The following is a 15,751-nucleotide window of genomic DNA, read 5'->3' on the forward strand; positions in this document are numbered from 1 at the left end:
CAACCTGACCACAGGCTAACGCCAGTAGGAAAATGGTAATGACGATGTTCAGGCCTATTTAAAGTTTAAAGTTGAATGCCATGGTGAAAAATACAAAGGGATTAATATGCAACTACGGTATAATATGACCCACACTAAATGTTACTGTAGTTTGCCTTACGCGCATTGATATTTAGTTGTTAATTTTAAGGAATTTCGTATCTTAATGAATACAAAGGGAATGGATAACACCTTCAAAGGTACTTAAACAGACACTGCATACAATTTTTTAAACAACAAACCACCTCCAGGTTAAGTTATACCAGGTAAAATCATGAAAACTATCAACAGTCTCAGCTTCCTCCCACTACCATGTTCACTCGTCATCACTGGCTGTACTCATCCTTTTTGATGGTGGGACCAGGTGAGACGGCAACTCTCTGGGGAGCCAATGACCCTCCAGTTTTCCCTCGATAAGGTGGACTGCCAAAGCAAACTCCTCATTGTCCAGCATGCCGTCCCCGTCCACATCTGACAGCCTCCAGATGTGAGCCAGCACAGAGTTGGGCAGAAGCGTGCCCATCATCCACTCTTTGACTTTGGTGCCGCTCAGTTTGCCCTCATTTGGTCTGAGGTTGTAGAAAATCTCATCATACTTTGGCTTGTATTTCTCGACGGACCACTCATCAAAGTCTGCCTCACTGCTCTCGTCATCTCTGAGCTCCTTAAAAGGGTCTCTCTTGAAGTGATCACGCCGAAAGGTTCCCAAAAATTCCCCATCCAACACACCATGGAGAGATTTCTTCCTCAGTTCTTGCTGCTGTAGTAAAGGCACCAGGTTTGCTATATCAGTGGACAGAAGTTTATCCAAGGAGGCCATGAGGCTTGGTTTGAGTGTCTTGAACTTTGAGAAATCTTGACCCAAAAGCTTCTCCTGAAACGACAACAGCGAAAGTTAAATAAACGTGAATATACATTATAGGTTTTTTTAGACAGGAATAAAAAAATATATATATATTTGACCTGCATCTTTGTGCAGTCAGGAAAGTCTCCAGCTGGGACCTGCTGCTGTTGCTGGATCTTGGTGAAGATCACAGGAAGCTGGTAAATCAAGTTGTGCTTCTTGCTTTCTTTGCAAAATATCGTTGGCATCTCTTGCTTCAGATAGCTGATGATGTGGGCATGAGCCTGGAGGAGACAAAGCATTTAAGACCTACAATAACCACAACCTCATCTTAGTTTAAAACTGTCTACCCAAAGTGTGGGTTGGAATGAGATACATGAGAGCTCGTACCCTGACTAAGCGTGCCCTCTTCACCAGGTCATTTAGCCTGCGTACTGCAGCGTTGCGTGGCAGGTTCCTGATGTCGGTCAACAGATCCTCCTCCTCCAGCTCGATCAGCTGATAGTGGTCACACGTCTGTCTCGGCTCCGACCAGAAAGAGCCGATATAAACCCTCAAGATCTCCGGGGTTCGAAACACTTTCCCCAGCGACCACATGAGGGCGCCGTACACTCTCATTAGCTGCTGTGAGTCCACCCTGTCAGCCTTGTTGAGAACCACACGTAACTTGTCCTCGTAGCCCAGCAGAGCCCCAAAGGCACGAGTGAGCTCATCAGAGAACTCCAGTTTATGTGCGTCGAACAGCAGGATGATCCGGTCCACACGCTCTGCAAACCAGCGCAACACTGCTGGAAAGTCATAGCCTGGGGGATAAGGAAGGAAAACACAGGGTTTTCATTAACACTTTATGTAATGGGGCAAGACTATCTGCCTGACGAGTGAAGGAAAAGATATATCCCAAAGGTCCTCATTGGTTGAGCCATTTGAGTTACACCCAGAGATTAATGCTAAAACAAAGGAGAGACTGCTGAGTTACTGACTGTCTCACTGTGATATTGCTTTCAGCTGCTGCACTTCTGTCTCCAAAAGTTTAAAAAAATGTTGGGCCAAAGTATTCTTATTTGATTACATCCTCCTCTTCTTTGTGCAGGGATTTCGATCCTACTGACAGCTGCAATGTGTTCCATATTTTAACTCTTAGTGACAAGCCTTCTGTAATGATAAAGGACAATATGAGGTATCCTTTCTCACCTCGACTCAGCTTTCTTTTAGCAGCTGTTAAGATTCCCGGCGTGTCGATAATGCTGATGCTCTCGAGGACTTTATTAGGCATCTGAGCACATTGAAACCTGCAAGAAAAAAAATAACGCACAACATGAAAACATGAACGTAGATAATTTAATATCTCTCAAAAAAATCATTTTTTAGCAGAACATATCTTGGCGAAGCTTCGATTTTGCAAAAAAAACAAACGTGTATGTGTCACCTGTTGAGAAAAGCATTTCCAAAAGGGTCAAGGTTGCGAAAGGGCTTTTTCGGATCCACTGTGAGGGCATTGCCAGGGATGATTCCTTCTGTCTTTCCATACATGAGGGCAGTGAAGCAGTCTGTGGTTGGCTCTGGTCCAACTCTGCTTCCAGGAAAATCTTCTTCGACCAGATACCTAAAGCCAAATGAGTTCAAACCATTACCATCATTATTACCCTCTCAGCAGGATACGTGCACCATGCAGCATGGAAACTCAAATTCCTACCTGATAAAAGTTGTCTTTCCAGTTGAGTACTGGCCCATCACCAACACCATTGGTTTGTTGTCGAAGTCTGCATCCTCATAGCTGGGAGAATGAAAGTGATGGAAGGAGTAGTACTTCTCTATAGGCAGCAGCCTCTTATAATAAAGATTCTTCAACTCTTCTGTCACCATGTTAACATCCCCCAGTGTTTTAGGGCTGCTCCTGAACCTTCGCAAGGACATAGCGACAAACGTTCTGCTCTTAATTTCTCAGTGATGAAGCTGCTCACTCTTCCAAGACCAAACCGAGTGATGTGCTGGAAGAATATTATCAGATTCTCACAGCTGTCTGCTCCATCCTGCAGCGGGGACGTTGAGAGGGTGGAGAGGGTGTAACCAGAGCCTGCAGCTGCACCTAACATAAAGCCAATGTGGAGAGGGACAGGGTGGAGTGGAGTTCAGGATTTGTTGCTGAGCAGGGACAATCTTGGCCAAAATCATACAGATTGACTGTTCTGAACGCGAAACGGGACCGTAGCTGTGCTCCAGGTTTAAAATCCTGACAAGCACATGTCATCTCTTTGCGACGTGTCATCTCTTGCTCAGATGGCAAGCCTGCTTCTCAGATTACACGTGTTTCATAAAGAAGACAGAATGATTGATGCTTTGTGTGCAGCTCTATAGTTCTTGGAGAAAGTGGTCACATGACTTAAACTCGCAGAAGTCTGACGCTGTGATAACATGGTGTCAGGGTGTGTTTGTTTGGCTTCAATTTAAATGTAACATGATAAAAGGGAACGTTTCATTTTCACATTTTTCTGAAATGAAGTTTGCCGTCTTTATTTTAAGGATCAACAAAAGGGAAGCTAATACGTTTTCTTTTTCTGACCTTAAAAATAAACATTAGAAGTTGCAGTAAGAGCAATAACAGTCCTAGTCATACAAAAGAATGCTTTACATTCTACATAATTTGCACCAAATCATAAAAACCTTAAAACCTGTTGAAACCATTCATCTTTTACAATACGTCAATGTAATGCACGCTTTTTTTTTTTGTCTGTTTTTGAACTGATCTTGTCCGCCCCTCAGCGTGTCCCAGGTGGACGCACGGTGCCGGCTGTTCCAAGGAATGTGACTGTGTTCAAGAACATTCCACTGGCTGTGACCCCAAAACAGGGAGCTGTTTCTGTAAGGCTGCATACCACGGGCCACAGTGTGAGGAAGGTATAAGTGCTCTCCCAAATGACAACTCATTTTATTCAATATATGCCTATAATACCCAAGGAGTAAACAATGTACTTCTATATACCGGTAGTTGCATTTAATCCATTGTCAAAGATGTCGAGTCGGCACCCTTATTTGGTCCTTTTAGTCGCACGTTGAATTAGTAGGTCTTGTTTTTGTTCTGTTGCAGCTGTAGGGCTATTAGTCGCAGTAATGTCAGCTAGTCACTGAGAGGGTAAGCACTTGGAACCGTGCTGTTTTCCTGCAATGCTGTTTTGAGTTAGAGATTTCTTAAATGTATACTCTCGAAAAAGGTTTGTTCTTGGCCAGCCTACATCGATCAGTTTAAAGTCAATAAGCCGTGTCTCTCGGGGCAACCATCGATTCTTTCTATTCTTCAACGGTTGGAAAATATTTGCCATTGCTTGTTCATCTTTTAAAATGTGTATATTCCCAACGCAGAATGTGAGCCTGGCTTCTTTGGCGCAGGCTGTGAGCAGCCATGTGACTGTCCAGGTGGAGGGTCATGTGACCCAAGGACTGGAGAGTGCGGCCAGAGATGTCCTGCAGGCCTTCATGGAGACAGATGTCAGCAGGGTGAGCCACACGCAAAAAAAAAAAAAAACCTGCTTTTAGGCATTGAAATGGTAACAAAATAAACATGTTTTAAAAAGTACACATTTCTCACTTACAGGGTTTATAGCTGTTAGATACACAGAGTAGTGTATTTTTGTTTCAAACATGTTGCAAAAAGCATTTTTTTTTTAAATGACCTCCTATCAAAGCCTTTCTCTGCCACCCTCATGTGGCCTCATCTTTTACTGAAATACATTTCTGTACAGTCGATACACTCGCTGTGACCCTACGTGTGAACATCTGAAGTGCGTTGGCTTGCAAACCTGTCTCCACTTGTGCGATTATTGTTTGCGTCCCTCATGCATGAATGCATTAATATATGTGCTGTCTGATAAACTATGTCAACACACTGTTCTTTCTGAATTTCAGCTTTAATGCAGTCTTTTCAGTTCACGTATAAATCCTTTTGTGTGTTCTGTTGCTTTTCATTCCCTGCCACACGTGATTGATTGAGTGGATTTAGAGGCTGAAATTAAAAAAAAAGGATTGCTCTTGTACTCACCTGGTCAGTGTAGGTGTTCTTTTTATTACGGAAAGGTGCAGCCAAAAATGCGTGCTCTTGTACTCAGCAGGGTGTCCTCTGACTGTTTACTCTGCAGGTTGACAGAAAGTTCAGTCCTCTGTGTTGGGATCTGAAGTGATAGTGAATATTTTTCTCGAGCGAATCACGACGTGTGTGCCTCAGTGGAGAGGAGACAAGACGACAGAGCAGAGTTACACTATTTCATTGTTAAGTCACAGTCCAGGCCCTGGCTGGCTGAGGTTGAAAAACCTCCACATTTTTTGGGTTGTACTTAGTTTTAGTTTCAGGGCGTCTCTTGAGAGGGCTGATTTACTTCTGTTACTACTGCAGAGGCTATTGGCAAAGGCTGAATAAATAAACAGAAAATGACTGAGTAACTCTAAAATTTCACTCCTGCAGTTCTCTTCTTTTCAACCCATTTTTGCACTCTTCTTGCACATTCCTCTCCTGTGGTTCTGAGGCCTAAATGTCACTTGTGACTGCGTTTCTTCTTCTTATAAATCCTATTTTGTGTATTTCTAGCCTGCTCATCTTTGAGATATGGTGAAAACTGTCGTCTGCCCTGTGACTGTGAAGGCGCTCCTTGTGATCCTGTAACTGGACAGTGCATCTGTCCCACTGGGAAAACTGGATTTTCATGTCAGGAAGGTACATTTGTTTTTCTCTTTTTTCTCGTTTCTGTTTTATTGCGGTCTTTGTGATGTTCGAGTTTTCACTTATTCTGCATTAATTATGATGTGTTGGCTTATAGGCAATGTGATTTAGTCTGAGGACTTGTTTGAACTCAATGACATTGTGAGCCCGAGGTCTTATCTGAACGCCCAACAGGATGCTTGTGTTCTTTTGTGCCCCTTTAAACTCAGACCAGTTAGAAAACTACGTCCTTTTTCACTTTCTCCCACAAATGGTTCAACCACAAGTGGCTTTAGGGTTTACTGAGGAATAATTTACATCGGTGGCTCACATACACATACAGTAATCTGAAAGATACTTGATGCTTCCCAGACTGCACTGATGGATTCTGGGGATTGAAGTGCCATTCATCCTGTCCTAGCTGTGAGAATGGAGGCTTCTGCAACAAGAAGACTGGTGTGTGTGAATGCAAACCAGGCTTCACAGGGAGCCTCTGCCAAAACAGTGAGTGTAATTTTGTTGATATGTTTTTAAAACAGATTTTGCTTTCTTTACGACTTTATTTAACCATCGCTTCAGGCCTCTGTCTCAAATCATGACGTGAGATTTGTCACTGCCTATTGTTTGCTTTACACTCAGTCTTAGTACTAATGATAACTAAAGCATTTTCTCAAACACGTCCTCTTGCAGAGTGTCCCCCAGGTTTCCACGGACCAGGCTGTTTGATGTCGTGTTCGTGCCCGCCTGACGCCACCTGTGACCCACAGACTGGGAGGTGCGTCTGCCCTCCCGGCAAAACTGGCAACGACTGTTCGACATGTAAGAAGTGAAGAAAAACTTTCTTTTATTTCCATATTCCATTTGGTTTCAAAGTATATGTTTGCGGGGCAAAACGTGACATTACTACAACAAATAACAGAAACATATTGCCTAACTTTGACTGCATCATCTCTTCCCCCTCACAGCATGTGAATCTGGTTACTGGGGCCAAAGCTGCCTCAGTCAATGCCAGTGCAAAGAAATGTCTCTGGGCTGCGACCCTGTCAGCGGTCAGTGCGTGTGTGAGGCTGGATTCACTGGAGACAACTGTGAGAGGAGTGAGTTAACTTCTTATATTACTCTGCCATCTAGTGGAGATATCCTTCACAACATCTTAGCTCATTTACAATACTGAAAGTGGATATTTATAATGTAACATGTTTTACTTTCATTTGTCTTTTTCTCTCAAGAGACCAACTGAATACTTATTGAAAGGAGTTTTATTTGTTTACATGAACCTGAACAAGTTCAGAGAAGAGCTTCTTGTATTTCGATAAAAGTACAAGATGTGAAATATTGTTTCGACAAGTTTCCCCTCATCTTCTTCCTCTCACGTTTTAGAGTGTGAGCTCGGCAGTTATGGACAGGGATGCACCCAGCAGTGCCAGTGTCACAATGGAGCTCTCTGTGACCATATGAGTGGAGCCTGTACATGTTTACCAGGATATGCAGGGACCTATTGTGAAAAAAGTAAGTTTTTAATTATTCCTCTTTTTTTTTTTTCCTTTTATAAAAAGACGTCTTACAGTATTGGCTTAAAATTTGGCTTGTGCTTTTTAGTAGATTCACAGGAACAACATTTTTAACTTTTAACCCTTTATAGGGTAAGTGACTATTTTTGGTAATTACATATGGCCACCCTGCTGCACCTCAATAAGGTCGAGAAGCATGTGATCCTCACTCAGCCAATCAAAAGAGATCACCCTACGTCACTGATCCTGCTATTGTGGCATTTGAACCAGATATGGTAACTTCGTCAATGTTTATTAAAATTATCATTTTTGAAAAATGTTATAACAGAAATAAAATTCTGTTCTGTCCCTGAATAACAATATGAGGTTGATATTTTAAATTTCAAAGTATTTCAATGAGTGCCTTGTAAAGGGTTAATGTACAGAATATTTTGGAGTGTGGCGTAATGGTAGAGTCGGTCATCTACTAACCAGAAGATTTTGGGCTCAATCCCCAGCCACATGTCCAATGTGTCCTTGGGCCAGGCACCAATTTGCTCCCGCTGCTTCGTCTGCAGGGTATGAATGGATTATTCAATACTGATTATCATAGCAGTCTCTGCCATCAGTGTTTGAATGGGCAGTGTGAAAACAATTTGAGTAGTCAGAAGACTAGAAAAGTGCTATACAAGCTCATTTACCATTCATGTTTTGTAAGTTCTGTGCATCTGAAGCTAGTTTTTTTAATTCTGATATTAGTAACATGCATAATTGTTTTGCTATTTTTTTCCCTCAAAGCTCAAAACAAAGGTTATCATAGATTATCTCTCACTTGCGCAACTCTCTCCCTCCATCATTGATGCCTCCCTTTTCGGATCATGTTTGTTGGTACTTAATGGAACGGCTTTGAGCGACGTCGGATGAACGGCAATACAACTCCTCACGTCTCTATTTAAAGCAGTCTTCAACTCTTTGTGCACTAGAGGGCGCTGCAGGACACTTCTGATTTTCTCATCTGCTCCACAGTTTGAGCGATTCACCGCAGAGATTCAATGAATCATCAGATTGTCTGTGTAATGTCAGAAGCAAAACCATGAAAAGAAAAAAAAAAAGAACAAATCCCAGGATATCATTTGTATGAGTCATTCTGGGGCAGACTGGCTGTATTTCATGGGTTGCAGAGTCTTTACAAGATCCCTGCTAGAGCAAAGCCTTCATGTAAGTCATATTTTTCTCATCATAGGGATATTTTTACTGAACAGAGAGAAGCACAAGCAGACCACGAGTCTTAACAGTGTAATATATTTGTTCTTGATTATAGTCTCTTGACTTGAAGTGGCCTCATGTTATTGCAAAGTGTAAGATTTAGTGTGAGAGTGCTACCAGGCCAGAAATTCATACCACCTCTGCAGCATGCCTGGCATCGTAAATCACGGCCGTGTCACACTAGAACAGAGCTTCACATCCCCAGTCATAACAGTCTAATGGCCTCCGATGCAGACTTCACTCTGATTGGACGTCGCTGTGGGGATACTGCTATCGTTCGGACCAGATTCTGTTTTCTGAGGGCCACTTCTCCTCAAACAGAGGTGTCCAGTTTCTCCATCTTCTGCTGGGCCTCTTCCTTCAGGAGACGTCAGGAAGAGGTCTCTGCCGTGAGAAGGACCAGATCTCCCTGGTGCATCTGTTTCATCGAATTCAAATGGAAAGAGATGACTTTCCATCTGAGTGTGAGACATTCTACGTGGGCGATAGTGGTCCACAGATCTGGTTTTTGCAACGTTATTTGTTGAAACGACTGGATCCGCAACACTCTGCACGACAAAAGCTTGTGAATAGGACGCACAGTTTGAATGAGCGCTCTTGAGGTCGATGCTAAACATTTCCGTCAAGCTTTTTTTTGTTGTTGTTGAGAAAACGAGCTTTTGTACAACCACTTCTTCAATTAACGGGGATCGTGCTCCGTTTCTGGTGTGCAGCTTTGATGTTTGCATCAAAATAGCTTGTTTGATCACGAGTAAAAAGAACTCTGGTTTAACTGACATCCAACATCCGCGATATTGTCGCTGGGTTGTTTTGTTGTTGTTGTTGTTGTTGTTGTGTTGACCCCTTTCAGTGTATAGACCCTGAATAGCACCAGGAAGTTCTATTCTGTGTTGTCTCTATCCGCTCTATTTCTGTGGCCTGCTCTCCCTGGCTGTGTGGTCTCTGGGCCAGCTTTATGGGCTGACAGCAGCAGCTCTTACACAACCAGGGATCTGGAAATAATCCTCCCGTCTCATTTAGTGTAGAGATGGAGTCTTTCAGCGATGGCACAGTGTGTGTCTGTCTGTGTGCGAGTGTGGTGGACTGAAATCCCTCCGTGTCCACCTGTAAACAAAGAGAACGAGAACAGAGTCCTCACTCGCAAACACTTGCAGACTCCGCGCTCATATATCAGATGACAGATTGCCTCTCCGTGGTTATTATGGAAACCAGACACCCCCTGCTGGCATCAACAAAAATAAACTTTGCAAAACAGAAGGATCATTAAAACCCTTGAAAATGAAGAGAGCGTGTTGCTTGATTTTCTTCTTCTGCTTTTAAAAAGGAGGGAAAGTGTCCAAACATATTGCACTTACTAGAGTTGACTTTTAATGTCATAAATATGCCGATACCCCTTTTCCTAATTAAAAATGGTGTTTGAGATTCCGGAAACTTTTCTCCAGCAGGAGTGAAAGATGTTGCCATGGTGTCAGAAAAAACTGTCATAATAACAAACAATAGACAATTAAGCAGTGATTAAGCCACAGCGCTACCACAGACCTAATGTACAGCTGGATTAAAATGACAGCATCCTCAGTGGGTTGGCTTTAATAACAGCGCGGCCTTAACCACTACAGAGGCCGGCAAAGACGTCATGCTGTCAGCGTGGGAACATAGTGACGGCCATGCCAGAAACTGCTGAGCAGGAAGGATACTTTCCCCAATTTGAGGCCTCGAGGCAAAAAATAACAGGAGGAGTGGACAGCATCATCAATTTGAGCAGGAGGAGAGGGAGGGGAATGATGCACAAACCCCCGAGTGCTGCCGCATTTAGAAAACACAAAACCACCAAGTTACACGTTTTCTTGTCGCGCTCCTGATTTGTAGCTTCCTCTGGTAACACGGTCCACTGCTCTCCTTAAAGATAGAAGGCGGTGTGTAAATGATATGCCAGCTGCTGCCGTAATTGGGATTCAAACCCCTCATCTTGGCTCACTCGTTTCTGCAACAGAAAACAGAAGCGAGAAGTGTTTACAGTAAATGTCTGCGAATCACTTGGGATTTGATGTGTTCTCAGTGACCAATTTCAGTCGTTAAAAAACAGAGTCATTCTTTACCTCTCTGGTGAGGTCATGCTTACAGACGATATGTGTGTCCAAGTGGTGGGACTCATTCATGCCAAAGTTGCTGACTTGGTGTTTGTGCATAGACGGACCTCATTGACCAATCTCTCCAAGTGTCGGTTGTTTTCTAAACACAAGTTCTCAAGCTCTCCTTCAAAATAAGAAACAGACTCCTGTCCTTGTATGAACAGCAATACCGTGGCTATTCGTGCATGTGTGCATGATTGTGCGTCTCCGCGCCGTGCGGTAACCTGGCTTTGTTTTGCTGTGTGTTGGTGAGGACTGTGGACTCAGCAGGTGCTCTAATTACCAGCTCTTTTTGCCCCCTCTGCCCCCCTGACAAAAAAAAAAAAAAAAAAAGGGAATGGCCTCGGAGCCGCTGTGGACTTTGATGTGGCCCAGATCCACCACACATGTGGGACATGAGCTCACTTAACGAACGCAGACCCTCTGCAAATGAACAGCCACAGCATGGTGCTGCAATTTGATATCGGTATTTTCAGTAGGTGGTAAGACAGAGAGCGAAAGTAGGCTAGCGAGAGATGGAAGAGAGAAAAGAAGTAAAAGAAAAGTAGCTGGTATCTAAACTCTTTCCTCTCCTTTTTTTTCTTCTTTTTTATAACGCTGCCACTTCTAACCAGTCGGATGTTTTATCTCGGCCCACAGTGTGCCCGGACGGCTTTTACGGTCTTGACTGTGGCCAGATGTGCGAGTGCAGGAACGGTGCCCGCTGCCACCACATCACAGGAGCCTGCCTATGCACCGCCGGCTGGGCAGGACCACACTGCATTCTGGGTAATGGAAGCCACATCATTAAAACGGGGTGTGAGGGAGGCCCTCGCTCGCTGCAGCCCATCACGACATCCTCTCCTTAAACTCAACTACGATGTGTTTGTGAACAATTATCTCTATAACGAGACTCTGCCCCGATGACTTTTTTTTTTAGGGATGGGTACGGCTGGAGAGAGTGCCCTCCAGCGTGCACGACTTAATTGAGGTCTATTCTGGATAAACGCACCCACGTGTTTATGGTGATCAACATTAGGAGAGGGAGAAAGTAACTCGAAAGGTTTTTTAGTCGAGAACCAATCAGTGTTCTCATGCTAAAACTTCTTCATGCTGTTGTTTTAATGAAGCCAATGAAATGCCCGCTGCAGCTCCAAGTCTGTCATTCTGCAGTCTGTTTCGAGACTTTCCTCTTGCTGCAACCATTTTGTGGTCCTCGAGTCAGCAGAAAGCCACTTGCATGACTTAATGATGCGTCTCTATCATTAGTGCATTTTCCTCCTACAATGAGTACAAACACCATCGAGTACTTTGATCATTAGGGAGAAGTTCACAAGTTCAAAGTGCCGCAAATATACCTAAAGTTGGAACTTAGGGTGTTTTCAGTGTGAATATCCATCATTTGTGTGTGTGTGTGTGTGTGTGTGTGGTTTGTTTTGTGCAGAGTGCCCACACGGTCACTTTGGGGAGCAGTGCAGTCAGACCTGTGGGTGTCGGAATGGAGCCAGGTGTGACCACATCAGCGGGCGATGCAGCTGTACGGCGGGCTGGACGGGGTTCAGCTGCCAACAGCGTGAGTAGCTCATCCCACAGTGTGACAAACCCCATCAAATGTTGTTGTTTTTTTTCTTCAGAGACGGCCCCAGGAGGTTTGCATTTTGTTTAGTTCATTTACTGCAAATGAATCCATCATCACAAACCATCCATTTTACAAACCAAGCTGCTTTGTTTTTGGTAAATGAGGAAGTATTTAGTATCTTTATTCTGTGCTTTGTCAATGTCAATTAAAGATCATTAAAGCCGCTGTGGAATCCTGAAAGTGTGATCTGATTGGATCAGACGATAAATGTGTCAGGGACTTTGTGTGTTGAAACCTGCATTAAAAACATTTTTTAATCCAAGAGTCATAACTTATAAGAAACATGTGTGATCATTGAAGGCTCTGTTGATCTGAGATTTAAAAAATAAAAAAGTCTAGTTTTTTGTATTTTCACATAAAACACAGAAATAGAACAGCTTCTTTCCTAATTAGAGTTGACTCAGCTGTCTGTTTTAGGGCCATAACACATGACAATAATTGATCAATAGACATGGATTGGTACTGATATAGAGACGTTGAGATGTTGCTGCGTCACATGTCGAGACTTCTAACTTTTTATAGACCGACAAGTTTTGTGTTTTAATCGAAGCCCTACTTGTGTCTGTGAATGCAGCCTGTCCTCCTGGACAATACGGGAAAGACTGTAGCGGCAGCTGTCTGTGTCATAACGGAGGCTCTTGTGATGGCGTTACTGGACAGTGCTCCTGCTCGCCCGGCTGGACGGGAGCTGCCTGCGAGTTAGGTGAGTCCAACAGTCCCTGCAGTTTTTTAAACAATTTTGCGCAAAACTTTCCTTCGTCTTCACAGTCATTTATCTACAGGTAATATACATGTTTTAAATCTGTGTCTGAAGTTTTCTTTCCCCTCTCTCCTAGAGTGTGAGGAAGGACGTTATGGAGAGAACTGCACGCAGGCCTGCAGCTGTGTGAACGGGCGATGTGACCGAGTGGCGGGAAGATGTGCGTGCGCGCCTGGCTGGGCGGGGGAGCTCTGTCACACAGGTGACGTCCTCAACTTTCCCTCACCACTGTTGCATGACAGCCTATTACTATTCTTACCTAAAATCTGTTTTTTTTTTCTTTTGTTTTTTAACTGTCCCAATGACACGTCCATAGGCGACCTGTTTATCCAGCAAGCTCCATCCATTTCTCGTGGATGCTTTATGAAAACCACATGACATGTCTCACTCCTGCAACCCTCACACTTTCTGCATCGGAACAATTTGTTCATTTCGCCTCTGTTAAATTAGCGTGAAACCTTTTCAGACGTTATGTCCTCAGCCCGAGCACAAACTGTTGTGTGTTTCGTCTGAAGCCTGTTCTAAGGGATTCTTTGGTGAGGGCTGTGAGCAGCGGTGTGACTGTGTCCACAGTTTGAGTTGCCACCATGTGACGGGCCGCTGTGAGTTTGAGCCAGGCTGGAGAAGAGCCAGCTGTGACAAACGTAAGTGTATAGGGCAGAAGAAATAGCAAACGGAATGAAGCGGGGAATAGAAGAGCTTTGAACATTGGGATAGACTGGGTATGTGTTCCTGCATCGAACCCTTGAGCCTGCTTTCCGGGCTCCTACGGCGCTTCCTGCGCCCCACAGTTTGACTGCCAGGCTAGGGTGTCCTGTCACCGTAAAACAGGGAATTGTGGTTGCCATGCTGGACTCACCTCACAGGGCCGGGCTGTGAAAACGATAAGCGTGGACATAAAGTGCATCTTTGCAAAATCTCTGCAGAATTATACCGTTTTCCTTCATAAAGTTCTGATTTTAACGGTTAGGATGAATGACACTGTAGCTCCATATTGTAGCATGAGCAGAATCTCTGATACTTTAGGTGTTCAAAACCATTTTGCTGACATGCGTGCCATGTTGACAGAGGCACTGGCAGGCAAGGCATCATGGGGAGTGAGGGCCGAGAGAAAATAAGCAAGAATCATTCTCTTAGCACTGATTAAAACGTGTTTTTCCCCCTCATCCTCCAGGGAAACATTATCATAAATTCCATTCTGGGGAACACACTCTACACCAGGACTGTCACATGAATGACTGCTAATATTTCATTATTTAGACCGTAGCATTTCGGACTATAGACAATCAGTGTTACTACACCCTTCTCCTGTACTGCCTCACCACCTCAGCTCCTTTCCTCTCCTCATTCACTCCCCAGACATCTGATAAACGTTACACACCAGTTGCCAAGTAAAACAGAAGGCATTGTTTTTGTCTCCTTGGCGGCGGATAAGGGCTTTTGGAAGGCAGACATGCATAATGACAGCAGCGTAATTGCCTCTTTAGTCTGGAGTTCTTTCTTATCTGTCCCCCACGCTGCCTGCTGCTGCCTGACTGAGTATCCGAGTGCTGCGGTCTCACCCCAAAACATGTTCGGTTCACAGATTCATCTTGTTCGCTATGAGTGATCGTCTAAGGACTCATTCATTATTGTGTGATGAGAGTTTGCCTATGTGTGCAGAAGAGAGTGTGTGAAAGAATGTCCTCTCTCAGTCCATCTGGGTTTTGGTCACCAGGGGAAGTTGTTGGGAGTTTGGTTTTGCTACCAGTCAAAGCTGAATGTCCCTGTATGTCCACACACAGAGTAATCTGAAGAGAAGAAAGGAAAAATGGCTCTCCGAAAGAAAACTTACCTGTGTGAAAATAGTTGCTTGTTGCTTGAAAATTGTTTTACTTTTAAAAACCTGATAACAGTCACTTTTCTTTTGGACTTCAATAATGTGAAGAAGGCTTTGACTGTTAGACTCAAATAAATTCAGTATTGAGGATATCTCACAAATGTTTCTCAAACTTACTTAAAGTCTTGTGTGTGAGCTTACATTTCCAAACAAACAATTGTTTTGTGTGCATATTCATGGTCTGGAAAAAATAAAATAAAGTATTTCTGCTTTTCAAAGTTCAAGTGTTCTTCAAAAATCCTGGTCGCACTTTTTAATAACGACAAGCTGTTGAACATTATATGCCTGCTTTGAACTTCAGTATGTGTGTTTTCACTTCAATTTGTTGACTTGTTTATGTTGAATTTCCCTCGGGATCAATAAAGTATCTATCTATCTATCTATCTATCTATCTATCTATCTATCTATCTATCTATTTATGTAATGTGCGACAGTATGTTTTAAATCTGTCTAGCATTACTCAGGAAAAACAACTAAGAAAACTGTATTCATCCCACAGGGCTTAATGAAGCTGCAGTTACCTTCACAAGTACGTTTAGTAGGACAAGTCTAACCAGTGTTATATTTGCATTTTGAATCACTTTATAACTTATTGATGTAAACATGAAAAATACTTTTGTTGAGCACTTTAAATAAAGAATTGGAGCAAAATTCTCAAGATACATAGATAGAATCTTTATTATTATTGTGTAAAAGAACAAAAAGAATACTTTGTGTTAGAACACAAAAAAATGAATGATGCAGGTCCTCATTTTAAAGAGCAAACAGATCAATGCCTTCAAAGGTTAACAGAATTTACCTTGTAAATCAAATTTCCACTTGTTTCCATATCTGAAATTATTATTATTTTTTTTTTTTCCCTCAGCCTGTCCTGCTGGCGTGTTCGGGCAGAACTGCAGCCAGCTGTGTCAATGTTCAGGAGACCAAGAGCTGTGCCACCCTGTGACGGGGAAATGCAGCTGCTTACCTGGTTATTACGGGGCACGCTGTGAGCAGCGTAAGTCATGATTGATGGTCAAATGTTCATAGATTGTAATCA

General features: G+C 43.2%; 2 protein-coding genes across 2 annotated transcripts in view; one reads left to right on the forward strand and one right to left on the reverse strand.

Annotated features, from left to right (window-relative positions):
- egfem1 (EGF-like and EMI domain containing 1) overlaps nt 1–15,751 on the forward strand; it is a 54,227-nt gene that overhangs the window by 32,540 nt on the left and 5,936 nt on the right. The window contains exons 17-28 of the mRNA XM_079353620.1: nt 3,644–3,778; nt 4,241–4,375; nt 5,460–5,585; nt 5,943–6,074; nt 6,261–6,389; nt 6,536–6,667; nt 6,951–7,079; nt 11,095–11,223; nt 11,879–12,007; nt 12,648–12,776; nt 12,910–13,035; nt 15,578–15,709. Coding sequence (XP_079209746.1) covers nt 3,644–3,778; nt 4,241–4,375; nt 5,460–5,585; nt 5,943–6,074; nt 6,261–6,389; nt 6,536–6,667; nt 6,951–7,079; nt 11,095–11,223; nt 11,879–12,007; nt 12,648–12,776; nt 12,910–13,035; nt 15,578–15,709 — 1,563 coding nt within the window. The remainder of the gene's footprint in view (nt 1–3,643; nt 3,779–4,240; nt 4,376–5,459; nt 5,586–5,942; nt 6,075–6,260; nt 6,390–6,535; nt 6,668–6,950; nt 7,080–11,094; nt 11,224–11,878; nt 12,008–12,647; nt 12,777–12,909; nt 13,036–15,577; nt 15,710–15,751) is intronic.
- LOC306830251 (EH domain-containing protein 2-like) lies at nt 52–2,979 on the reverse strand. Its single transcript, XM_079353621.1, has 6 exons — nt 2,577–2,979; nt 2,310–2,486; nt 2,075–2,172; nt 1,274–1,686; nt 1,003–1,167; nt 52–913 (listed from the first exon to the last, which is right to left on the reverse strand). The coding sequence occupies exons 1-6, from the start codon at nt 2,795–2,797 to the stop codon at nt 356–358; spliced, it is 1,632 nt and encodes a 543-aa protein (XP_079209747.1). The 5' UTR covers nt 2,798–2,979; the 3' UTR covers nt 52–355.

This window comes from Symphodus melops (assembly GCF_947650265.1).
Source record: "Symphodus melops genome assembly, chromosome: 10".
NCBI lineage: Eukaryota > Metazoa > Chordata > Actinopteri > Labriformes > Labridae > Symphodus > Symphodus melops.